At 41.0% G+C, this 27,274-nt stretch overlaps 2 protein-coding genes across 3 annotated transcripts in view; one reads left to right on the forward strand and one right to left on the reverse strand.

Annotated features, from left to right (window-relative positions):
- Nucleotides 1-27,274, reverse strand: part of SPO11 (SPO11 initiator of meiotic double strand breaks) — a 103,990-nt gene that overhangs the window by 14,101 nt on the left and 62,615 nt on the right. The window lies entirely within an intron of this gene.
- Nucleotides 22,437-27,274, forward strand: part of BMP7 (bone morphogenetic protein 7) — a 39,353-nt gene continuing 34,515 nt past the window's right edge. Inside the window, exon 1 of the mRNA XM_012570263.5 lies at nt 22,437-23,231. Within this exon, the coding sequence (XP_012425717.2) occupies nt 22,730-23,231 (502 nt within the window). The 5' untranslated portion in view covers nt 22,437-22,729. The remainder of the gene's footprint in view (nt 23,232-27,274) is intronic.

Genomic DNA, 27,274 nt, shown 5'->3' on the forward strand with positions numbered 1-27,274 from the left:
AAGCCAAAGAAAGGGGAAATAATAAACTGAAATTTTCAGAGCTTTCATCTTAAGTCTTTGGCCTTTAGGTATCTTGAGATCATTCCGGAAATATTTATGTAAAATCTCTGTAGCTCTTTCCAACAACTCTACATCAAAATCAACAGAATTTTTTTGATATAGAACCGCCAAAATTATACCATGCCCCCAGCAACAGATTGCAAACAAAACTAAATGAACCAACTTATGAGAAGCCAATTTAGCTACTTACTTCTTCTTCACAGCATCAAACAGCAATCATAAAAAAACCCAACTAAAATACTTAGTGTTTATATCTGAGTCAACAAAAACAAGTAACAATAACAAAATTTTCCGTGATTCTAACTTAATACTGCACCCATATATGTAAATATAAATATCTCTAACCAGACAAATTTGTATCCAGAACATGATAAGTAAATGAGCTGCAACTGAGAAATGGACTAGCAAATTATTTTTCTAGAGTCTTCTTTCTTTATTTATTTTCCCTTTTTAAAACCTTCTTTTCAAAAATCCCACCAAAGTTAAATTCCAAATGTTGACTGCATATATTTAAAAATTATAGAAATACACATATATACATTTATAGATAAATGTGCTTAAATATACACTCTAATATGTGTTTATATGCTTTTTTTATGTGTGTAAGAAGAAAAATTACCAGGAAAGCAAATGAGGAACCATTTTTAAATGTTAAGATGGGAAGGAAGAAGTGAAGGCAGCAATGGAGGGTTGCAGTTCTCTTGTCCAGCCTCTACCAATCTGTGCAGTAGATGGCACCACAGGTGCCAGAGAAAGTGTTACCACTCAGAAACTGTTAAATTTAACACTGTGATGAAACAGGAGCAGCACCCATCACCTGCCAATTGCATGAAAAGTTATTGAGCTATTTCTAATGAGCAAAGCCCAGAGAAATAAGAGATGAAATGTCATTCACTGCTAACAGCTCACAACTTCAAATGGGATATCTCCTTCCAAATAACTTTGGTGGTTAAAAAGAACAATCAAAAAATAATGTACCTGGCTCCAGGGTGAGAAACACCTGCAAAATATTCTCTGGTGAGTCAAGTCACTGTAAGAGGAAGTGGGATTTTGTTTCCATCCTTTCTTTTGGTATTTTATCTTTCAGCCAGAAATAAACTCTACAGACCATTCTTAAAAGGAAAAGTACCTTTCATCTAACTTCTGTCAATTCTGAGATCCACATTTTCTAATGCTTTTAGGGATGGTAAAATATTTTTTGTGGCAGGGCAAAATAGGTATTTGAGACAAAGAAGCACAAAGTAAATTAAATAAAAGATTACTTTTAAATCATTTAGCATAAATTCCACATGCATTTATAGCAATTAAGCTACAAACAGGCAGCACTGTATGACTGAACATTTGAACACATAATTTTCACATGCTGAGAAATTTGTGCTTGCCCAGAACTAACTTAGTCACTATTCCTCCCTCTCTCATGAACTGGTCTCACACTAAGATAGAACACTCCTCCAGCCTATTAGGAAAAATTCTGATTAAAAAAATGTGTTGAAGGGGAAATATGTTGAAACAAACAAATGAAAGATATTTGTACTAAAATATAACTGGAAAGCAAGAATGGCTTCTATTCCATGTTCATATGACAGCTTGAAAATAGCAATCTTGAAAATAGCTGCACCATTTCTTCTGACTTTCAAAAGGCAAAATGTCTTATTTTCTGTTTTCCTTTTGTTGGCAAAATCTTAGAAAGCCTGAACACTCAGGTGTGGTTTTTCTCTTTAAATACAAAAATGCCACCTGCTGTACATTAATGCTATTTGAACCTAAATCTGCTGCATTTATGGGAATGCTACACTAGTGGTGTCATGACCCCAGATTTCTGCCAACAGGTGAAACTTGGGGTGGACTTCAGACAGTTGTTATTAACTATTTTTTAATCCCTGGGGAAAATTAAGTCACAGGATGATGTAGGAGTTCTGACACGGAGTACTGTGGGCTATATAAATGGCAGGTGGGGCAGCTGATTAACATTCTACTTCATTTTTGGAAATCTCAATTAAAATCAACCTTATGTCATTCTTTAAAATGTATTTGGTGATGTTAATTAAGCTACTAATGTTAATTGGTCCACACCACAAAAATGCCAGGGGCACTGTGATGTAATTTTGAATAAATGTCAACCTTTGCTTTTGAGGGTGTTAAGACTCCGTATAAAGTATACAAAATAAAGAAATAGCATGTATGTCTTATCTTAGTTTTTTTGGGTTTTTGGGTTGTTTTTTTTTTCCCTACTGGAGAAGAGAAAAACCATGATTCAAATATAAATATGAATTCAGCCTAAAGCATGTCTTACCAAGCTGCTCACAGGCAGTGCTGGATGCAGGGAGATTGCTGGTCAGCTTTCAGTGGAGACTCTGTACTGCTTTTTCAGGATATAATTTTAGCCCATTCAAACATTTTTCAAGTCTTTCTGCACAGACCACAGAGCAAACTCGAAGGTGTCAGCTGGATGTCACTGCTGTGACCCATCCCTGTACTTGGCCATAGAGGAAGGGGTGACATTTTGTCATGTTTTGCCTTGTCCCCCTGCGGCTGGCTGGGACAGCCACCAAACACCTTGGCTTTGGTTGGATGGATCTTCTTCCAGGCAGCTTTCTGCCTGCTGCTTTAGGGATCTAGGAGGCACTGGAACAGAAGAATCACCCAGATGTTCCACAGCCAAAGGTGTGTACAGCTCACAGCCACAGGAAGGTGTTAATGAAATGTCTGTGTAATAAAACTGCGGAGTCTGTGCACATAAATACAAACTCCTGTAATATGAAGTTCTCCCTGAGTGATCTCACTTCTTGTTCCCAAAGGGAGTTCAGTGCAGAATTTGGGCCTTAAAGAATTGAATAGAACAGATTTATAGATTCTCTAAAGAGAAAAGTCTTCTGGCAGAAGCAGGAGTTTGGATCTGTTGACTAAGGACTTTTCTACACTGGAAAGAGGACTGGAATTGCTATTGCAGGATAAGCTATTCTACAATGACTTATTTGACCCATGACTTTTCCAGACTAGAATATCCACACAGGGAGCTATTATGGAGAGTTTATTCAGAAATAACTATTTTGGTCACTTTTCCCACATAGAGAAATGCACAGTGTCCATGCATAGCTGTAGTAAGCTTGGTTTATTTTTTACAGAAAAATGCTTTTTGTCTGATATATAACATATGGCAAAATGGAAAAGTAGAAAGGGAATTTTGAATAAGATCATGATGCAATTGATTAAGAGCCTTTATTTAATTTATTAATATAAGATATATTATTATAATTTACTATGATTACTTACATACTAAGAACATCTCCACATCTGCAAGGTTATGTCCATTACAGGATGTTGCATTAGTTTAACTAAATCATTAAAAAAACCCTCATTTCTAATTAAGTCAGTGCAAAAATATTAACAAAATTACTTGCTGTAGTCTCTGCTGGATCTCACATCTCAATCATCAACCTTATGGTAACATCATACACATTTTTAGAAAGAAATATACAACAGTTCTGTGCTTCTGCAAAATTCAGGCTTTTTTGGTGTTAGCATATTCATTTTAATAAACAATAAATGAGCAAGAAATAGCCATTTGCTGCCAGCAGTACTTTGCCAGGTTGAGAATTCTTGTTTGTGCCTTAGGAACAGATGCGTGAAAAGTGGGTCTAGCACCTGTAAACAGAGTTCCTTTCTAAAAATCTGATGGAGTGTTAATTTATTATTTCAACATTTTTCTGCATGTTCTCTACTCTGTAACATTACAGGGTTTCTCATGCATTGTACTGGAATGCTTCCAGGTTTGGATCCATTCATGAGGAGTTTTGAGTGCCAGGAATGCAAGAGTGGGACCCTAGCATGTCAAGAAGAAATAAAAAATATGGAAATGACATTGCTGAAGATACCATCAACCATCCATTAGTCCTAAGAAAATAATATCTAAAGCTTTCTTTATAAATTAAACTGAAGATTATCTTTCAGCTCTTTAGTGAGGTTTGAGACTTCATCAGAAGGAAAATTAACGTGCTCATCAACTGGTCCAGATTCTTAGGTGGTGTGGAGAGCTGGATGAGATCACATCCTCGGCAAAATTATGGAATGCTACGAAGTAAATCAGGAAAGCCAATTCCTAACTCTCATTTTAACGATGGGTGCCTCATGTTACTCATGAAATGTAAGCAAATAATAGGTGTTGCTGAACAGCTGCTCTTACACTATATTGGCTCTTCCCTCTGAAATATTCTAGCAGGAGAGAACCATTCCTTTAAGTTTAAAATACATTGATTTTCTACATATTTCAGCTGGTTTTTGATGGCCAATACATCAAATTTGTCATTTATTGAAAGTATTTTTAAGAACAAGGGCATAGCCTTCAAATTCAGAGACTGGAAAAGGATGACTGACCAGGTTTTTGTAATATTCTGCTCCCATCTTTTCATTTCAATGGTGTCCAGCTCTAAGGAACTTGTTTCACCTTCATATTTCACTTATTCTCCTTTTGTGGAGAGGAAAACAACACAACACAAACCAAAGAGGTCACTGTGCTCCTGTAAGGGACATGTAGTCACTGATAATGTAGAATAATTTTTTTTTAATTATGCAAAACCCAATATCTATGGAGATTCAAACTAATTTCCAATCCTAGTGGAAAACTTCTCTTTTCATGACCTCTATAGTTAGTGTCTGCTTTATTAGAAATGTTCTTGCAGAATATCCAGTCATTATTCTCATTCACGTTAATTTTCTGCTGTTGTGCACTAACAAGAAGTCTCGATTTTTTTTTCTGTGTTGCAGATCATTCTGTTTTCTGTTTGAGAGCTAAACTGAAAGTGAACTTTTACTCTGAAATTATACACTTCAGTGTTTTATATGACACTTGTAATAAGCATATTAAATGATATACTGTGATGTTAAAGCACTGTAATAAAAATACTTGCTGCTGAGTGCTTGAGAAATTATGAAACAATTGTTTTCAAGTTTTCATAACTGTAAAATCCCCAAATGGACTTGATGTTTGAGAGACATTTCTGCATAATTTTCAAAAGAAAAACCTGTAAGTTTTGCCAACTGACCTCCTAGGTAGAGCCTTGCCCATAAATACAGTGAGACAGATTGGTGCTAACGATATGTAAAGTTCATCTTTGTACTCCATTCATTCTCACTTCATTACTGGCAAGATTAGTAATAGCCAATTTGCATTGATTTATACCAGCTATTTACAGTCCCCAGGGCACAGAAGTTATTCATCCATGGAAAAACCTGTCATGCTCTCCTTTTTTCTAGTCATGACTGTATCTATGTGGTAATAGAGGGATGGAGTTTCTGCCTCTGGTGTGTCCTGCACAGAAGCCAGTGTCTCCAAAGCCAAATACAACAGGAAAATCATGGCTTTGCCAACAGCTGGGATGGTGACCTACAGATTACAATGAGAAAAAGGCTGAAGTCCTCAAACCCTCTTTTTGAGCAGGCACCAGCAGCCCCCAGACACCTCTGTGTACCAATTTGGCAAGGAAAAAAGCAGTGATGGAACTGAGCAGGGATTTGGCAGCGAGGCTGGACAAACTCAGAGAGATGGGGCTGGTTATGCTGTGCCCAGTTTTGGCCCCCCCAGTCCTAGAGAAGTGTGGACAACCCACAGGAGGTTCAGTGGAAGGTGCTGGAATACTCTGGGTCAGGGCACAGGGTGGAAATGGAGGGACTGAAGGTGCTGGGCTTGCTTGTCCTGGCACAACAAAGGCCAGGGACTGGTCTCTGCCTGCACAGCAGTTACAGAGATGACAGCCAAGTTCAGGGTAGGTGGTGTCATAACACAGAACGAGGAGCAATGGCCATAAATCACAGCGTGGGAGGTTCAGCTGAAAATTAGGAAAAAATGTTACTCATTTTTCAGGCATTCTTTGAAAAGCAAAAACAAAACCCCCTCAAAAACTACAAAAAACAACACCCAAGTATGAGTACAGCTGAAATACACACAGAAAACAAAAAATTGCCATCCTCTGGTTTCTTATTGTTTCAGAGATCTCCTACCATAATTTAAACTTTAATTATAGTATTACACACATTTAATCTTACAGGCATGTTACATACATATGCTACCTGGTTTTGTTTCAAATTCTTTGTATGCAATTAGTAATTGACAGAATGCCATTTTTTGTTGAGGAATGAATTTTTTTTCTACAAGCAAACCCCAATAGTGCTTAATTTGCAATGCAATATTGACTATCATCTCTCAATCAAAAATTAGTTCTTCACAATGAATTCATTTAATTGTTTGGGCACTATTGCATCACTGTGTCCAATGGGATTAAAAAGCAAAGTTGAAAAAAAACTCAGTTGAAAGGAAACTGCATAACTCCATTGGCCCAAAAACTATGAGTATGCTAATTAACTAGAAGCAGTTACTTGAATAATCAAGACAGGTTTTTTCTTGCATTTATTACCTGCACTTTCAGGTATTTGTTACATCAGCTGTGATATTTATCTAAGCATTGGTTTATCACATGTGTGTGAGAGTAAAGGGGTTAATTTTGATCACTCAAACTACAGATATTCCATTTAAGGCACTTTGTGACACCAGCACATTTTCACCTTTCCCTCAGGATTTTAAATCCACTAGCACTTTTCAGATGGTTTATAGCAATTTTAGTGCTTCCCAAACACAGTTCCAACCATTCAGCTGTTCAGTACCCACTGAGAAAATTGGTTTCCTTTCCTTTGCAACTTTTCAGTTTCCACAGACCAGTGGTTAATATTTTCAATACAGGCTCTGTATTCAAGAAGCACAAAATGTTTACAACATGGGTGACATAATTATCTCTACGGTGTTAAAACTCACAAACTGGATTTGCCTATAGGCAAACTAAGGCTTTCTCCACAGAAAATTTGTAATGGTAAAGACAATGTCTGGAGATATATAAATATAGATTTATGCTTTATTACATTGATTAGTGTTTGAAACTTTTCTTTTTTAAAACCCATTCCTGAAAGTTTACCCCTGTTGTAATGAGTCCATCAGTTTGGATCTGATTTAACAATGTCTCTGTGCTTCAACATAACTGCTGCAAGGACTCATGTGCCCACACATAAATCTTCTTGATGAGAGAAGCTTTTGTATGAACTTCTTAAAACAGTTGGCAACAAAATATACGAAACATCTACCACACTTCACTGGATTGGATTAAGGGATGAAAAAGTAAGAGGAGAGCAAACACCACAACACTTTGTAGTCCTGTTTGACAGCTAAGGGATAAATTGCATCCTGCCTTCTATTCTTAATAAAAAGCATAAGACCTATTATACTTGTTAATCCAAAGTCCACCTAAACTAATATTCTCCTTCTGACAGCAAGAAATACTGGACATCATGAGAAGACTACAAAACCAGTGTTTAGTGATGTATTCCCAACATGTTTAGGACTCAAAGACTTCTGGAATAACTGGTGGGACTTCATATTCAAGGAATTCTGGTGATGTCTTTGTATTCATCAGGGGTTTTTAATATGGATTTAATGCACATATTTACCATAACACATCCTGTGACATGGAGTTCCATAGGTTAACTACTCGGTCTCAAAGATGTGTGCTCTTGAATCTGCCATCTCCTAATTAGCTATGATGCTCCTTACTCATGATGTTGAACAAGACAGTAAATAATCAGCCTTTTTCCACCTTTGCCATGCCATTAGGTTGAGGTTTTGGTGGATTTTTTCCAGAATTTTAATGTATTTCCACACTGCTTCCCCTGACTCCTATTGTCGTGGACTATGGAAGGAAGAAAAAAAAAAAAAAAAAAGGAAAGAAAAGAGAGTGAAAATGGGAAAAAAAGACAGAACCACTTAGTAGCCCAAAGCAAGATAGGAGAAGTGCAGGGCTCAGGATGTTTGCATCTCTGTCTGGGGCAGAGAGGGAGAGCAGGAAAATAGGCTGGGCACAAACACAGAGGAAGGAGAGTGGAAATCCCCAAATGACAGGAACAGGTGACAACTTCAGGCAAAACCCTTTGTCTTGCTTTGATGATACAGATATTGAGGTTCAGAAGGAATTTGTGCCATCAGAACTTGGCTGGAAGCCGCACATTCTCTCTATTCCTTCCTTTACACTGTATTTGTCAGGTCTGCAATCAAATGAAAAAAATCCAGTTTTAAATTCCTTAACATCTGTGTGTACACAGGCAGGTTTTACTTCCTTTCTATCCCTGCAGTCCCACTAATATTTCAGTCCATGAGAACCTGAGATCATAGTTTGGCTTCAAGGAAATTCAGTGTACTGAAGTACACTAAGGAGATACACCATCGTCTCTCACCACTGGAGGGAACATTTTTGCCCTTGACAAAGAACTTGGGTGTCATTAAGATAAAATAGATTATGGAGAATTTGATATAGGTGTAAATGCTTCCAGATATTTAATCAATGGGGAAGCAGTGGAACAGGTTTAGGCAGCCTACAGGTCGATGACCTGTTCTGATAAAACCTGGCTGGACTATTGAAGTCATTCAATATCCATCCCTGCTGCAGTTTCTCATGGCCAGCTACTTACATGGAGCACAGATTCCTGATTTTATTACCTTTTAACTTGCCACCCTCATGCAGGTCATTGGAATAGGATATTAAAAAATAATCTGAAAGCAACATTGAAGTTTTACCTATCTAAAAAGAACCCCAAAAAACCTCAACAATAAACAGTCCCCCAAAAAATGCTCAAAAAGCCCCCAAGAACATAACCAAACTATTATATATATATCCAGATTGGGATGGAGAGGAGGAAACTGTAGGAAATATTGGCTATGAGTCCTACCATATGCATAGACATGAAATCTTGGCTGGCCACTCTATGAGCTAAAAGGTTGGATAGTAACAGAACTCTAGAAAAGATTGAACCCTGGGGCTTACTGTGAGGCAGTGATGGATTTAATGAGCTGGGTGTGACTAGAGGGAATGAAGGAGATTCTTCTCTGGACATGCCTGCACTTGAAACCGTGTGGATTTTGTGCATCTGTGTTAAATGATTTGAAAAAACTATTGTGTGATCAATGGCACACACACACACACCTCCTCACAACACTGCATGATATTCTTATTTCTGTCATTAAAATGCCTCCTGCAATCACAATGGGCTTTTTAGGAGCTTTGTTTAATTTCTCATCTTGTTTAAACTCCTTTAGTGTTAGTATTTACCACATGTTCAGATGTGAACCGTTTCACCCCTTTCCTGTTACAAATAGAGAGAAACCTGGCAGATTAGCATGCAACTAAAACAAAAATGCCCAGTGAAAAGGCTAATGCTACGGTTTTGCCTCTGAGCAGCAGGCTGCATTAAAAAAAGCACATTTCCATTTACGCAATACTAGATTTTGTTAGTCAATAAATCCCTGCAATCTCAGAGGAAAGAATTAATCTTACATAATTGGAGTTTTGTTTCAGGAAATGAATTTATACTAAGAGATCCAATCTCTTAATTAAAAAGATTTAGTGTGTTTGTGTTCCACTTAGCAGTTTTATTTGTTCTTTAATTTGCAGGAGTCCATACTGGGAAATAATTGAATGAAAATGCCAGGAGGAATGGGATGTGCATACCAGGTCTGTGTGCAGACAAGAACCAGGATCTCTTGAGCATTGCTACTAGTTTTAACTTTTAAAGACCTCAGAAAATCTCTGCACATGTCAGTTTTCTATCTGCAAAATGAAATTCAGCAGCGGGTTATCTCACAAGGCTGTTAGTGCTGGAATCCAAAGGAGGAGCAGTTGGTAAATGCACCAAAATCAAAGAGAGCAGGATAAGATTTCATGGATGGGAAACTGCCTTAACAAGAGCCTTTTTCAAATGTCTTCCTCTCCTGACAAAAGATGAGGAAATTACTTGTAAATGCATCAAATTGTCTTATAAGAGGGGAAAAAACCAAGCTGCCAGGAGGAGAAAATCACCATTGAGCGGTACTAGGTACAAAAATGTTTGTATATTGAGAGTGATCCTGGGCCAGTTCGTGTCCCAATGTGGGAATTTTGTTTGCAAAGGAGCTGCTGGGATTGTTCTGCAAAGAGCATCCAAGGCTCCGGACATTCCTGCCCTTCCCAGGAACTCTGGCTGCTTGGCTCGCTCTTTGTGGCTGGGAAGTCTGAAAAGTTCACACAAATGCAGCAGGATCAGAATTCCCTTCTCATCTTTTCTTGGAGAAGAAGAAAAGGGTTTGATCCAATCCTCTAAAAACTGAACTGAACCACAAACAAACCCGTTACACTCACAAAACTATTGCCTTCCTAACTACTGGAATAAAAATTGTTAAATTTTCTGTTTTCAACCAAATATAGCCAAATATAATTTAGACCTAATTAAAGATTACTCTGGAACTATCATTTGCTATGACTTAGGTAAGTATTCCATGGCTTCCATCAAAAACTGATGTAAGGAACCCTCACTCATGGACACAGGCACATATTTCATCCAACCCACCAGTACCAGTTCCAGGTCATGCTGATTAATGCTTTTCATATAAACGCACTTTTTACTTCAGATGTTAATGCCTTCTTAGTGCAAGGTGAAAGTCTATCCAATGATAGAATCCCTTAAGAGTGTTAATTAAAGAGGACAATAATAATCCACTGGTGATTTATAGTGAGGTGGATTACTGGAGCATAGTGGTTGGTCTGATAGGCATTTATTGCCTACTTAACCATTTAAGTATAACAAAAAAAAAAAATCATCGTGGGACAAAAGGTGATGAATGTTTCTGCTAAAACAGTCCATTAAGATGATTCATTAACATTACAAAGAGGTCTGCAGCCTGTGTGCCACTTGGAGCCTTTAAAAGTCTGGGAAAGTGAGAGGCATTACCATAGGAAATGCTTTATGCTAAATGTGCGCTGATAGAATCTGAAGTCCACTTTCTGCAGATAACATCACTTTTTACATTTTGCACTACAAGGTCTGAGGATGCTTTGTGCTTCTCAATTCCTCGAGAATGTATCTCCTAACAGAGCAGAGGAGCAATAAAAGTCCCAATGCTCTGGCATACATTGGCGTCCCTCACACTTCCCTTTGAACTGATGGGGCTGGAATGCTGAATCGCTGCTTGCACCACTGCGGAATGCCCTGGGAGCCATGAGTTATAGTCACAACAGCTACAGCTTTATTAAATGCACAGCAAATAAAGCTCCTATAATGATCTTTTCAGGTCAAATAACAGCAGATGCCTGCTGTGTAACAGCAAGGTAGTGTACCAGCCCTGACTGCTACAGGAATTGTAAGAGGGTTAAATCAGCGTGTAAATGTATCCAAAACAGCAAAATAAAGTCTTTGGTATTTTCCTAACAAATTATTCCCTGAAAGTGGAGCTAATGAAGCTTGGTTATTCATGAATTTATGTTGCAGCTCTTACATCTCCCTGTTGGAATAACCCCAGGTGTCCTCCACCATATCCCACTCCAATCCCTCCAGCCCCCTTTATCCCTCACCTCCCCCCTGCAAGAACATGTGCAGGCTGCCTTACTCCCTGGGGAATCCCGTAGCATGCCTTGGCATCTTCTCCCAGCCATTCCTCGACTTTTGGTTTTGATTTGGCAGCTGAAGGAAGCAGTGTTTTCACCAAGGAATATCACAGCAATGTGCAAATCAGTCGAGAGCCTTGCTGCTGTCAAACACAATGAACAATTGCTGAACTCTCCCTTCTCCCTCTGAGGGAGAATTAATAAGGATTCCTTCCTCTCCTTAGATGCTAATTCTTGCAAAACTGGTAAGGACAACTGGTGAGTGTCTCGAAATCATCTCCATAACCTGTGACAAATGTGTCAGCATCTTGGAAACTGGGTCAGACAAATAATTAGATTGTGTAAGTGATTTCCCTAGGGAACCAGACTAAGAGGTGTGATAGGATCTGCACTGACCAGAAGTCAGTAAAATCTTGTTTGCAGTGTGTGCAGCACCTGTCCAGACTACCTGCATGGTCTCAAAACAAGCTGGACCAGGTTCTAGGAGCGCAACAAGACACTTGCATCAGACCTAATAAATTCTGCCTCTCAGTAGATAATTACCCTGGTTTATTTCTCAGGCAGCGAATTAGCACAGCTACACCAAATCCTGGGCTGGAGATGCCTGAGATAGATTTGTTGTCCCTGCATGAATTTTCACTTCTAGATACTTCAGTTAAAAGTGCAACACTACAGATAGTGAATCTGGACAAGCTGAGAGACACATGTGACATCAAACACAGCTCCCCCAAATACTGTTCAATATCCTCTAATTGCTTGGGAAGTTGGGCAAGCAACATTTAATGCCTGGTGCCAAATAAATTTCCACTTGATTCCTCTAGGAAACAAGGCACTGACTGCATTCATGATCTGTGACCAGGCTTTATTACAAAGTGTCCTGCAGTGCACCAGCCCCATCTACAGAAACGGTGTAACTGTTTCCAAGCAGGGCCATTAATCCAGGAATCCAAAAACCAGTCTCAGATGTGGTGAACACCTTTCAGATGAGCTCTGCTGGTTAATGAATGGAGGGTGCTGAGGTGTGGAGCTGTGCCTGGTGAAACACACACTCCCCACCTCTGCAAGTCCCAGTTCTTTGTCAAGAACGCCCAAAGGTGCCCAGGGCTGGGGAAGAGCCTTTGTGGGAGATCAGGCCTGGGTGTCACACAGATGCAGAAGGGAAGGAAGGAATACAAACTAGTGGGAGGCTGGCAGGAGCACAGGCTAAACCAGAAAGGGAAGCTGAACATGTGTGTCCAGTGGCTTGATGAGATTCAGAGTGGGAACAGGGATGAAAGGATTGGGTTGAAAGATCCATGTTTGCAAAGCAAAGGGGAAGGGTTGAAATTTCCACTTTTCAACTCATTTTCTGATTTTTTCCCCCCACATACTGAATTTAACCTAATTTCAGTAAGAGCTGACAGTCACCAGCATCTTCTTATATTTTGCTCTAGATATTTCTTACAAAGTTTCCACGAATTTACCTACTAGATTTCATCACCCCGGACTGCACTTCACTTATGATCTCTTCTTCAACCTACAAAAATGCTGAAGGTAAGCACCTCACATTTGTCAAATACAGAGAAAGATCTTACCTCAGAAAACCTGGTTGAGAATTTTTAGACAAAGTGGTTTTTTCTATCAGAAAACACTAACTCGCAAAAAAATTTATATTTTTGCTGATTTCCATGGAAATACCATTAGGTAGGTTCAAAAATTTCCGTGAGAAAAATCTGTTCCAAAAGAGAATGAAGTAGAAATGCTAGGGGTGATTTATAAGACTCCCAAAGCCAGAAGTACACCCAAATATATGCTAGCACCCTACCAAGCACAACAGAACAACTGCCTATTCTCCATGCAGGTACTTTACTTTATTTTAAAAAATAAATAAATAAAATCCCCCAGGCTGAAGAGAAACTGCCTGATGAAACAGCTGGTGACTAAGTCTCACCTATGAAGCACAGGACTCCAAGCAAGTTCTTTTTCAACCCACTACAGAGCCCAGATTTTGGTCTGACAAAAATAATGTTGAAAACATTATGTCAAATGTCTGCTCCAAATCCCATAAAGCACTCCTTGGACAGGGCCCAAGTAAATACCCTAGCCACTGGATGTTGGCTATTCTGGGATGTCTCATTCTTTCTATTCATGTTTTGTTTTTTAAATCATTCTGTGACAAATCTAAAACAAATGTCAAAACCATTAATTTTTTTATACACTAGATTTTTTTTCTGTTTCTGGTCAACTGTAATTCTCAGTGCACCACCCTTAACTCTTCAGTTCATTTCTTCTCTTCCAACTTGGTCCAACTTGTTGGCCTTTAGAAGAGTGAGAGACATTTAGCTTTTGCATAGGGAAAATTAATTTGATTTGTGCATTCTGTATTGTCCTATATCACTGATTTTTAAAATGACTTCACAGGCCTTTGGGGCCCATAAGCTGCTTTTACAGGGATCCAAAAAGGTAAATAAGACACATTGCTTTGGCATGACATAAAGAATTGGCTGCCACCAAAGTCTGAAAATTAGAAAACATTAAAGATCACTGCTTCATACAAATATACCTGTGTCCTACTGCTGTTAGTATAGGTTGAAAGCTTACAATAAGCTTTTATTTGCACTGGGATAAAAAAACTATTAACATTATTAAAAACTAAGTGAATCACAACATTTTTTGGAAGAGAGTAAGAAGAATACTTTGGCTCAGGAGATGCATGTATAACCAGATCCATCACTTTCAAGAGAAAGCAATTTTACAACAGTCAAAGTTAATATAAAGTTCAAGTTGTTACTTTTTCCTCATGTACCCATATGAAAACTGGAGAAAATTATCATTTTGACACGCTTGTTTTTCATGATAAAAAGTTATCACATCTCTAATGTGATCCCTAATCATAAGAGTAACTAATCAAATGTTAAATAAAATCTGCTTTACATGGCATTAAAAAGTTAAAAATCCATTTAATTTTTTTTCTGATTAATTAATTCCCATAAACGTATTTAGCTAGATTGAAAAAATATGTTTTTTCTTTTGTCGATTCACTTCAACTTCTCTGAGGCAGCAAATTTTAGTCAGATACAGTTAATATTTTGTTCCTAGAAATTGACAGTAATTGCAATTACCATATTTAATCCTGAAAACTAGAGCTGCCACACTCTGGATCATGCCTACGTGCATACAAACAAGAAAAATAAAATCAGATTCGTGGAAACACGGCTGTATGCTCATGGATCTCGGCCGTGCTGCTGAGAAAACAGAATTTTCACAAAAGGCAGGGCGAAGTCTCAGCTGCTCCTCCTCAGAACTGTCCTTTAACAGGAGAATTTTATTTTCTCTCCCCCCAGCAGCCGATGAAGCTCTGCAGTTTATGAGCTCCCTTGATGGCCAAAGTGCTCTTCCATACCTACCAAATATATAAACAGTAACTGCTCAGCTTTTTGTTCTTGCCTTAAGGCTTAGAAACAACTCGCAAATCCTCTCAATTCGCTTTTCGTCCCCATTCCTTCCATTAGACTTGCTAACAGTGTCTTTCACAAAGATTCTTTTGTTTCTACCGAAAATCTCTTAAAGATTCCTTTGACGTTTCTCTTTCTCTCAGTATCCTGTCACAGGGCACTGGACCTTCATCCTGGGACTTACCCAAATCCTTCCTTTTTCCAGGACACATTGAAACCTTCCAAACTTTACAAAGGAAGAGTATAGCCACTATGCTTAACCAAAAACCCAAAACCTTAGAGCTATGAATTGCTGAACTCCTCCCAAAGATGTCAGAGTGCCCTCAGATCCTCATCACATTATGGAATTTTAAAGATCTTCTGAATATTCTTACTTTTCTCCATGATTTAGCCTTTACTCAATATGTACTTCTTGTTTTAATGGATGTTCTTCTCTCTTCTCCTTCCTCAATCTCTCCCTGTTTCCAAACAAAGCAGTAGCCTATGCTTTAAGTTAGAAATACTCTTATTAAATCCAATATTAAAACACAAACCCCAGATTCTTTCAAAAGAAACTGGCATTTCTATTTGCAAATGTAGCCAGTGTAAATTCCCAAACCATCCAAATTAGGGATGTTTGCTGTCTGACTTGTCATCATTTCCCAATTACAGACAGTAAGATGCTCTGTAAACAGGTTTTTGTTGAAGTGGGAGGTCTCCTATGCTGTTCTCCTCATGTATTCAGGACATGGAAATAGGGACAGGAATAATCAGGAAGTGATTCAAAATCTCCATAGCCCTCATCTGTGTGAGGACACTGCCCGAGCTGCACGTACCCTGCAGTTACTCAGCTGGAAGAACAGGAGTTTGGTCCTGTGTGGTTTCAGTTTATCACCATAACTTCAACTTCTGTACACATTAAACAACCGAAACCTTTCCCTTGTTTATGACAAACATGTTATTCATGAAGCTGGTTTTTACCCCCAAAACAAATGTGGTGATCTCTCTGGAATGTAAAAATCTTAACTTCTCTGGATTTTACATTTTTCATGAGCTTAACAGACAGCATCTTACCCCAAGGAAATAACTTAAATTTTTATATGGAACTCTAAATAGTCTATTTTATAGCTCCTTGATTTAAATAAACAAAAAAACAAACATACAAACGACTTCCTTCTGCTCCTTTCCCGACAATCCAAATATTTAGTACTCTTTATAGGATGCTAACTGTGGAAATCCATGCTTTTAAATTATGCTTTTTGGGTGCCTCGAACAACAAAAACAACAGATTCTCTCTTGCGGTCGGACCACCAGAGCGCAGTAACTCAGAGTTTCTGCCCCATGTTCTGCTCTGCTTGTCCTTTTGAAAGGGGGCTCAATGAAGAGCCTTGTTGAGACCTCCGCTGGTGCCACTGTTTATAGAGGGGGTCATTAGGAACAGTTTAGGCAGAACAAAAGGGGTTTTGTTTCTATTGTCCCGCTTGCAGTTTGACGATGTCTTAACTGAAAAATTATCTTAATAGTCTAACAGTATATATTCGCCTATGGGGCTCAGACAACTGCAGAAAGGGCTTTGGATGAATGCTGAAAAGATGCACTTGACAAAGCCAACTCAGTGCACGCTGAGCACCATTTAGGAAGCGCATTTGTTCTGCCTGAAAACTTAGAAGTGCCAGGCTGGGAAAGATAAAGTCCTGCAGCGCTGCACTTCCAGCTGAAGCATCCTCCCCAAAAGGGACAGCGGTGCCACTGCTGGCTGCAAACACACCGTGCACACCTCATCTGCACACACCGAGCTGCACCAGGAAACTGCCTCTACAGACTATTGAAAAATCCTCCTGATTCCTGATTTTGTGCTGCTAAAGGTCTGGGAGATTGCTTCACGCAGCCACTTGTAATGTGGCAAACCTCCCGGGAGCAGCAGAACTGGGGCCAAGCCTGCTACCCTGCTCTGCTTGGGAGGGGATTTTTGTGGCCAGGGTTTGGAGAATCTAATGAATCTCCAGCTTCCATCTTCCTCCAGACTGGTTCAGAAACGCTGCTATAAATCACCACAGATATAAAGTTATTTTAGAGGCAGAACCAGAAACAACAAAAAAATGCACATTGTGTCTCTGCAGCCCCATGCAGCTTGGAATTGGCAGCTCAAAACTTCCAATTGGAGTGGCTCTAATGTGTATTCAAAATAAACCGTGAAAATAATTGTTCCTATGGAAATGAAATATAAATAAAAGTAGGAGCTAAGACCATATAAGATAATGTTGGACCAAATTCTGTTTCCTGCTTATTGAAATGCACAAGATAAGCCTCAACAGGAGAGAAGCTGCGGGGTGCAGCTGTTGTATATAATCCTGCTTCCTACAGACCTGTAAAAGCAGCAGTCTCCAAAGATCTCTCTGCTCCAGCAACACGAGTTTTATGATTCAGGGGCATGGTACATATGGTTTAGCATACACACCCCAATTTTCCATGCAACCTCCCCTGTTAGGATTACTAATACTTGTGGCATGAGTAGTTTGTACAGCAGCTGTGCAAGGGTTATGCAAGCATTTATGTACACATTGGAATAAAGGCACAAAATAATGGTTCTTTTGAGGTATTACTCTGCACCTGCCTGGAGAGAGAAAGTAGAGTCATCCAAATTCATCCCATTGCATTCACAGGGATCAGTTATTTTGTTCCCTTTGAAAAAAATGGATATGTACTATATGCTCTTTGTTCGTTATAAAAAATAGCAAACATCTCTGCCTTTAGTGAATGCAAACAGCTGAAAACTGAAAAAGACATCAATCTATGTTAATAAGAAGAATCCTGAATGTATGTAGGAGCAAAGATCACCATTTATTGTAAGAAAATGTAACAGCTAAGCAGATTTTCAGAGGCACATTTCCAAGGTGCTGCAGCACAACTCAAATCCGCTCCCAACAGTGACGTCCGAGCTCGTGCCCAGCTTAGCTTTTCACAAATATAAGCCTGAGATCTCAGATGTTCAGATTACAATGTTACCAAGGAAGGAAATACCTGGGCTTGTGCCAAAAGCGTCAACCAAATCAAGTGTGCACACAATAATTTAATAGTACAAAATTAAATTCAGTTTTCTCCGAGCTGCTTTGGCGATATTGGAGTCTGCATTAAACAATACTCCCATGCCTGTATCTGTGCTGCAGAAATAGATTACTTACATAAAGTTTAAAGAGGTGATTGAAGTATACTGGTGTATGTATGCATGCTCATACCAATATATAAACATATATAGAAAATAGGGCACATGCCAATATTCAAATTGTATATAAATGTGTGATAAATGTAACACTGCAAAAGTTTCAGTAACATTAACTCATTTCTAATGTTCTCTGAAGTAAACAGCAACAAAAGAATCCCCGTGGCAATCCAGTTTTGGGAAGTGAAGGGCTGAACAGTGAAGGACTGAATTTTGCCCACCTTTCCCATTGATGAACATTAAATTCAGTGCCATAGCACCATTTCATAAATCCTAAAATTCTATTTTAGCTTTCACTGCCATCCTCAGAAGTAATAATGCCTTTTTCACACACCAAAACACAGATTTCATTTCTGACTCTCCTCTGATCAGTAACATTGAGAATCAACATTTAATTTTTATAACGTGACCTGTCCAACCCAGCACAGGTCAGCCCAAATCTGCTCAAATTCCTGGATTAGAGCCAATATAATGGCTTTATCTATAATGTGATTAACTTCATGTTGGTGAATATGTTCTCAGTAATAATGCTGGAGAGATCACTAGAAACTTTTGATAAGAATAATCCAATACAGTGTAAAACAATATGTGAGCTAATTATCCATTCTTATACAAATAATAATGCTATTATTTTTGCTGTATTAATGTTCTTCATGCAAAGAGCATAGACAAACAGCTCAAAATTCCCCAAACACATGCTAGTTTAGTGGGACTGCTTGGAAGGAGAAAAAAGTTTGCTATAATTTAGGAGCTGCACTTTGTTCAAGACAAATGAGAGAAGATGCAAAACAGAATGGAAAAGAACCATGGTTAAAGTTAAAAAGAGGACATCAAAGTAGGAAGACAAGGAGCTTGAAACTGAATCGGCAGAAAAGAGGACAAAATGTTTTGTGTATAATGTTTGAAAAGTCATTTAATGAGTTTCTGAGCAGAACCCACATTTTTTACTGCCCATTTGGTAAAACTGAATGCAAATGGCCAAATTCTGCCCTTGGCATATGCTTCACATGGGTACATGAGGACGACAAATTCACCAAACAAAAACCTGTACATTTTAGTTCATTTCATGTTTTTAAATCAGCCCCTTTATTTATCTCCTAAATAAACACTTCCAAATATTCTGTCTTCCACACAAACAAAAAAATGGTAGTATTTAATGCTAAACTTGGGTAAGAGCGTGCACACAAACTCACAGAGATCAAAAAGGTACTCGGTAATGTGGCTTGTGCAGAACCCCAGAAGCATTGGGAGTCTGGTTTTAGAGAAATGATCTGAAGCAGCAAGCGCCAACAAACAGGGATTACTTCATCACAAGCATTCAGCTTTCCTTCTCAAGAAGAGGAGGCTACACAAAAGAAGTAGAGAAGACTAAGAGGAAAAACTGGTTTCTTAATTGATCCAGGAAGGAGGAGGAAAAGACAGTGACATGAAGGTGCCAATATTTCAGCAACCTGTGTGGAACTGATCCTGCAGGAAGCAGGATAGGGTTTACACAGCAGGCAGGAAAGGAGGGAAGAGAAAGACGTTGTCCATGAAAAAAGGTACAAACTGGATTGCCTTTCTGTTTGAAAGGTATTTGAAATTCAAGCTCAGATCTGAGGGCTGAAGCACTGCAGTTGGAGCTGCATCATCCTTTATTGTACCCAGCAGAATAAATGCTGCCCTTTGTTGTGTCCCAAAGCAAGATGAAGGCAAGAGACTTCACATCAAAAAGATTTTCTTTAACAAGCTCACTTTCTCATCCCATGCTGCTGGCATGGGTTTGTTATGCTCTTTTAAGTACCCCCATTGCCAACTCTCATGCATTTATTAAAAAGTGTATGGGAGCAGCAGGATTACAGAAAATACTGTATAAAAGAGAAAACTTTCCCAACTGCTCCTGTAAAAGCACAGGTTACAGTTGCAACATTGCCCCTCCTTTAGGAGTATATCCTGCATTAAATCAGAATATAGCTAAATGTGGCCTAACCCAGACCACTTGGACAAAACAAGAAGGAAATAGTTTCAAACATCACTTTTTCAAGAAATCTGTCAAATCAAGAGTTTCAAGGTTTAGTTTTTGTCCTCTGTTCTTTGTCCAGTGATACCTACATAGCAGTTACCTAAGGTGGTAATGAGTGAGCAGAGAAACCTCCCAGGTTTTCCCTTTTTTTCTCTCAGAACACAACATTGACCTGAAGTTTAGTCTGTTTTTAAATGGGAGCTACAAGCAATTCCAGTACAAGTAATTTAGGCAGCAGAGACACCTGCTCTCCAGCCAGCTGTTCCATCCTTGCTTTTTCATCTCATCTCCATGCCAAAGGCAAGGCTCCTTGTCCTACTGCTGCTTGATGAAAGGTCAACACTCACAGCTCTGGGGAAACAGTCTACAAGGAACAAAAAGGGAAGAGAAATCAAGTTGTCTGCAGCTGAAAGGGAGAGCAGAGACATCTCACATCATCTGTCTGCCCTTCCTACAGCAGCCTGACCCAGACACCCTCTCCTTGCCCCCAGCTGTGCATTCCTGTGGCCTCCCTCCTTCCACCACAGCATGGAGTCAGGCAGAACAGGAAGCTGATCCAGCAGAATATTATTTTCAGCAAATACACAAATGGTTAAAAAACCAAAATATTTTAAAAACAGAATCAGTTTTCTGACCTGGGTGTAAATGTTGGTACCGGCATTGCAGAGGGGTGGGGTTGCACAGCTGAGGGTCCAGGCTGGGCTGGGATGAGAAAACAAAGATCTTTCTCAGGGGGAGCCTGGCTTTAAAACAGCTTAAATTGATCTAGAAACCACACCCTCGGCAAGGAAGAAATTTAAGCAAATGTATGCATGGTGAAGAACAGGTTAGTGCTGCTCCTCAGGAAGTACAAAAGATGCTGGAGAGTTTGATCTTAACTGGGCAGCCAAAAATCAGCTGCTGGGTACTGGTGTTTCCATCAGTGGGGAGCACTGGGGAGGCAGCTACTGGGAAGGGGGGATTTTTGAGCAGCACCAGTGGGTGTAGAAAGGGCTTTCATGTCACCTAAGGTGGATATAGCTCCACAACCTCTCTGCCCCTCCATCCTCCCCAAGCTTGAACCATTCCTAAACATGTGTTAGGTCTGAGCTGAGGGTTTAATGCTGGTTCCACCACGATTTCCATAGTGCCATGAGTAATTTCTATGTGATGCCTCAGTTTCCCTGTTACTAAGAGGTACACATGCATGCATACAATCACATTCTATCATTCATCACAATTGCCATGCAGTTTTTTGCCTGGCTACCTGCTGTTCACACCAAGATTTGAAACATAAAGAACTAAAAGAAGTGCTGAATATTAGTTTCCAAAAGACTTGCAGGATCTGGTGCTGGACACTACCACATGTTGCTTGTCTGAAAATATTAGATGAAACAATCTATCAAAAAACACCCTCCAGAATGCTGACCTGCTTTATCCTCCACCCCTTTTCTTCCTCCTTTGCCCAAGGAATTAAGGTCAACATAAACTTATTGTATATATGTATGATTTGTGAGGTTACCTCAGGGTCCATTCAGTGACCCAAATACACCATCCTGACTTCCTCTTCTTTCCAAGTAAGATTTGGGAAGCATTAGTTTACATTTGTCATCTGAAATTATTATTATTATTAATTACTGTTGTCGCAGACATCTAGCTGGGCTAATAGGGACTAGGGTTCCATTACTGTAGATGTTGCACCCACTGAGTTTAAAAAGTCATTGCTTTAAGAAGCTGACAATCTGTTTCAAGGCAATATCCCCAAAATAGCGTGTACCAGGAGCAGAAGGAGAGGGGAGGGCAAGGGGGCAGGGTAATGGCATAAACCACACGTGTGCACAGGTTGATAGTTATATTTCAAGTAAATGTTCCTGGTTTTACAATTTTTAGAGAATATCTCCCCTTCGGATTTCTAACTCTTCTCCATTAGCTGGAAAAAGTGACCCGGGGCTCTGTGCACAGAGACACACATACATGTCTATGTAGGTGAATATATAATCGTCACGTTTTAAATTATTTAATGGAGTTTGTTTTGTCACGGGCAGTTTCTTCTAATCTGAACTTCTTAAGAAAAAAAAAAAAAAAAGTAGGCAGGAAAAAGAAGTGCTTGTGCAGACAGCTGATGTACTTGCATCTATAAAGTTTGTGGGAGTTTGGGCCCCTTCCTTATACATAAACCACCCTCTCTCCTGGGTTGTCTTCTCCTTAATGACGTTCACTGCAATTTAGGCGCTGGGGACCGGCTCAGCCTCTCCAAACATCCTGAAAAGCAACCTGAGCAGCCGTCCCTCCTCGAGGCAGTCCCAGGGATTTTCTCCGCCGAGCGCTTTGGAGCGGGCGAGCGAGAGAGAGCGCTTGGGTTCTGCTGCCTGCTCCTCCCACCAGAGACACCCTCCCGCCGCTCCCCGCCGAGCCGCGCCGCTCACACGGCGGGACGGGCCAGAGCGCTCCGCTCCCGCCGCCGGGACCAGCGCCTCGGGCCGCCGCCGCCGCCGCCGCGCCGTCCATGGGCCGGTGCCGCTGATCTGCCGCCGCTCGGGCCATGAACGGGCTCATGAACGGGCTGCGGTGTCTCCGCGGGGGCTGAGCGCGGGGCCCCCCGCGCATGCCGGTGGCGGGGGGCAGCCCCGCGCCCGCCGCGCCGCCCCGCAGCCGCCGCCGCCGCCGCGCCGCGATGCCGGTGGCGGGGCGCGGGCAGCCCGCCTCCTGGCTGCTGGTGCTGGGCGCCGCCGCGCCCGCCCTCTGGCTGCGCTGCGTGCTCGCCGACTTCACGGTGGACAACGAGGTGCACTCCAGCTTCATCCACCGGCGGCTGCGCGGCCCCGAGCGCCGCGAGATGCAGCGGGAGATCCTCTCCATCCTCGGCCTGCCGCACCGCCCGCGGCCGCACCTCCACGGCAAGCACAACTCGGCCCCCATGTTCATGCTGGACCTTTACAATGCCATGTCCGTGGAGGAGGGGGCGGCGGGGGCCGCCGCCGAGGACGGCGAGGGCTTCTCTTACCCCTACAAGCCCATCTTCAGCACCCAGGGGCCGCCTCTGGCCAGCCTGCAGGACAGCAACTTCCTCACCGAGGCTGACATGGTCATGAGCTTCGTCAACTTGGGTGAGTGCCGGTCCCGGGGCGACCGGGCAGGGAACGGTACCGGGGGGAGGCTGGAGCGGTGACCTGGCCGGGGGACGGTGGCGCAGGTGGCCCCGGCCGGGAGCTGCTTCCCCGCGGGTCAGGTGGGTGACAGCCCACCCGGGCAAGGATGGGCAGGTAGCAGGGTGGCTGCTTTGCCGGGCGGTAATTGAGTGTCATCGGCGGGGAGAGGGCTGTGACCTCCCCTCGCAGCATTTGGGCAGCCACGAGCTCTCCCCACGCTCCGCACCGAGGTCTTTGTCGTCCGCTCCCTTTGGTATCTGCTGCGCGTCAGGAATGGGATTTGCAGGTAGGAGTTGAACGGGACGATTAGCAGGTCTGCTGCACATCGCACCCCGCCAAGGAAGGCACGGAAGGCAGGCAGAGCACGGCCCGGCTCCCGCACAGCTCCCGCACCGGGCCGGCGCTCCTGCGGGATGCGGAGCCCCCGGGGCTGCGGGACGGATGGTTGGGACGGCTCCATCCCAGCGCCGGCTCCCCCGGCCGGAGGGGCTGAGCTGCTCGCACATGTTTTCCTAATGCCTTGGGAGGGATTCCACAGTAAACCCTTATTTACTCCTGCAGCTTTTCCTGCTGACCCCAGTTTATGCCGCTCACTCGCCTCTTTTCACAAGCACATGTGGATGGGTTTATGCAAACGATACGAGAGCTGGCACGCTTTGTATGCGCCTCGCTAGGCCTCTCTAATTGGATGCCACGGCCCAATCTGATTTCTATTTGCTCACTGTAGATTGCACACCCGTGTGGACTGACTTGGCCGGATTTGAGTAAAACATTGTCAGGGTGCGCATTCTATTTTAAATGTATAATTACAGACCTGGCTCGCACTATCCGTTTTTAGACCTCATCATGTGCGGCTCTCAAACCACACACGTACAGATTGGGTGCCTGCAAGTTCAAGGCAGAACCTGAATTGTGTTTCCAAAACAAGATCAGCTCTGACTTTGTCCCAAACAAAGGGAAACGCGAAGTGCAAGAGGAGCGCACCTCTGGCACATAACCTGCCAGGAATTACAGACCCTCATCTCCAAAAAATCCATTAACACCTTTATGGATGTCACTGTTCTGGACACTTCCACTGTCTGGAACTTCAGAGGCAGTGAAGAGTAAATCACCACCTAAACCACCAGCTCTCTAATCCCAGCACTTTAACTAACTTGAAAAGCTCAGCAGCTGTAAAGGCTCTGTGACACACGTTAATAATTATTAGACACGGTAGCCATCCCGGCAAAATTCTTGCATGATAAGGAGCCACGGGACGCTGTGGGAGAGCTCTCGTTTGCATGAGCTGCGCCTCCTTATTAACTGCCATAAGCTTCACAGTGGGAAACTCGGAATTACATCTGGCCCGGGGGCTGTGCTCTGCGAGGGCTGGTGCTTTCCATTTGGAATTACACTGTTTGTCTAGTCACTGCTGGATACTTAAGCCGATGAGCAATGATACATTTAAAATCAAATATTTGAGCAGTCAAAAGTACCAACAGCAGTCAAATATCTGAATTTAAAGATAAGGGTGACCTTGCTAACACTGTTCTCTGTGGTTCTTGGGTCCTACACCGAGTGCAAGGAGACTCCTGAGTAGAAGACAAAAGTTGTTCAAATAGCAATAGCGAAATTCATTCTTTGCTTTCCATTTCAGTGGAGAGGAAAGAACCTTGTGAAACATGTAAGTACATAATGGGAGGGAGTTTAGCTCTGCTCCTCAGGTGTAGTAATTTTCCTGAAGCATCAGTGAAACTGCAGCGCTCCTGTCCCACATTGCCGATGTAAGGAAGAGGCTCCTTGTCAGCTCATGTAAGAGTTATAAGAAAGAATTAATATTTAGGCCACTGATGATTTTGAATACAAAGGAGTGGAATCTATCCATAAATGTGAATTCAAAGTTGCATTTTGGATACGTCTGTGCCTACGTGAGAACTTTGTATGCAGCAGGTTTCACCTATATAAGCCATAATCCCTGATAATCGACGTCCTGATGCAGTTTGGTGACTGCAGTGGATATATCCATTCATTTCAACCTGCCAGGTTTTGTTGTCAGCATAGAAATGTAAGAGTGTTCCTTATGCAAAATCCTAAATGATTGTTTTATTTAATTGCTGTCAGTAGTAAGAGTGCAAGCAAAGCCCAGTAGTTTTAAGGACAGGTGGAATTACGACCAGCAAGGCACATTTTGGAGGTTTATCTGTGCTGTTTTGTTCCCTTGTCAACAGTGCATGCCAGGACGAGTTTAAAAAGGACACAGATCTATAATAGCTTTCTTCATCGCTGTGCACACCTTTCATCCCATTATAGTCGTTGCCCTTTCATCTTTATAGGACAAAGGCAGGCTTGTTTATGGAGGTTTTAATGAATTAGAGCAGCCACTCACTCCGTATATAATCAAACACACCACCTGCTTTGAGACGTACAGTTTTCTATGACGTTCAGGGAAAATTAGAAGATCTATTGTAGAACTGCATTTTTTTGAAGACTTTCTACAATGATCCCTTTTTAAGCACAGCTGAATTCCTAAATGCAGACTGTAGTAAACTGTGTCCTACTTTTGTAAGAGATACTCTGTGAGCATTGCATTTCACAGGTAGGCTTTTATTACTATACCAGAGCCATCACAATGAGGAAGTGTCACAGCATAATAAAGTTTCATTTTAGCATGGAGGAAATAAAAGCGAGTAAAGAAATAATATTTTGAAATTCCAGTCAATAAGAAACTGTAATTCCAGGCTTCTAAATGCTAATCTACAAAAGCACCTTTTTTTTCTTCATCCATCTAGTTGTACAGCTTTAGAGGGAATAATATTTTTTAAAAAACTACATTGCAGGATTTGGTGGGCTACATAGTAAAAACCCCAACAACAAACCCCACACACATTGATTTCTATGGAGATACTGTGTATATTTAGTCCAGAAAATTTATGCTGGATATTGGTAGGGAGGAACCAGAATACAGGTGCTCCGTTTTAGGGAGCTTTGTACTAAGCAAAGTTTTACTTACTGTAAAATCCTGACAACTAATTAGATTTAGATTTATAACCAGTTAATTTACAGGCTACATTTTGTCTTAGCTTACACCTGTGCTAAGCTGAATTAGGAATGGGGTTGTGTCAAGAATGAAGTTATTTGTAAATTAAAAGAGAATTTAGCCACAGTGGTCTGACTAAGTTAGCCAGTTAATTACTGGCTAATTTTGTAAAATTTATTACTATAATTTTAGCATTTGGAATTTAATTTCAGATCCTGTCCAATAGAGTTTACAAACGGATCCATTTTAGGAACTGAAAAAACGCAAAGCATTTTCTGCACAAGTTTAATTTCAAGTTTATAAACAGCAGCTAAGGAGTAAACATCCTCTAGATGACTTAGGCCTTCTCTTCTAAAAATAATTGTGTTGTCCTTATGCTGGTAAACTTGCCTTGGTAAACAGACTTGCTTGGAATATTTTTAAAAGAGTCGGCACAAGTGATATGCAATTTGTTAATTTGTCTCGTGGTTGATTGTAAAATGAACAACATTGTTTAATCCTGGCAAAAAAGAAGGGGGGGGTGGAATTAGTCATTCTTGGAAGGAGCACTTGAAAGTGGCTTTTGTTAATATAAATCAAGAAGCTGAAGAGCCCCCAAGTTTCCTTTTATTTCATACCATCTGGCTATCCTTTTTGTTGACAAGTGTTTGGCATAGAGAACCATCTCTTTGCCCTTTAATAACAGGCTTTAACACTGTAGGGTATTAGAAAAAGATTCTATAACAGTTAAAAAATTTCCTTCGGGGAATACTTTATAAAGTGAGCACGGGCTGCAGGCATTTGCAGCTGTAACCTGGCTTGTGTTAAAATTTGGAAGGGGCTGCCTTGCATTCCAGCTCACTACAGGCCTTCATTGGTGTACAGCCAAAGGTTAATATAGATGTCACACAGTTTTTCTTTGGAGAGCCTCAGATATAAGAGTATGCGTACAGCTGTGTTTTTAGTAACCCTTTCATAATCACTCCTTTTAAACCTCATTTTCCTG

Source organism: Taeniopygia guttata, chromosome 20 (genome assembly GCF_048771995.1).
Source record: "Taeniopygia guttata chromosome 20, bTaeGut7.mat, whole genome shotgun sequence".
NCBI classification, from domain to species: Eukaryota; Metazoa; Chordata; class Aves; order Passeriformes; family Estrildidae; genus Taeniopygia; species Taeniopygia guttata.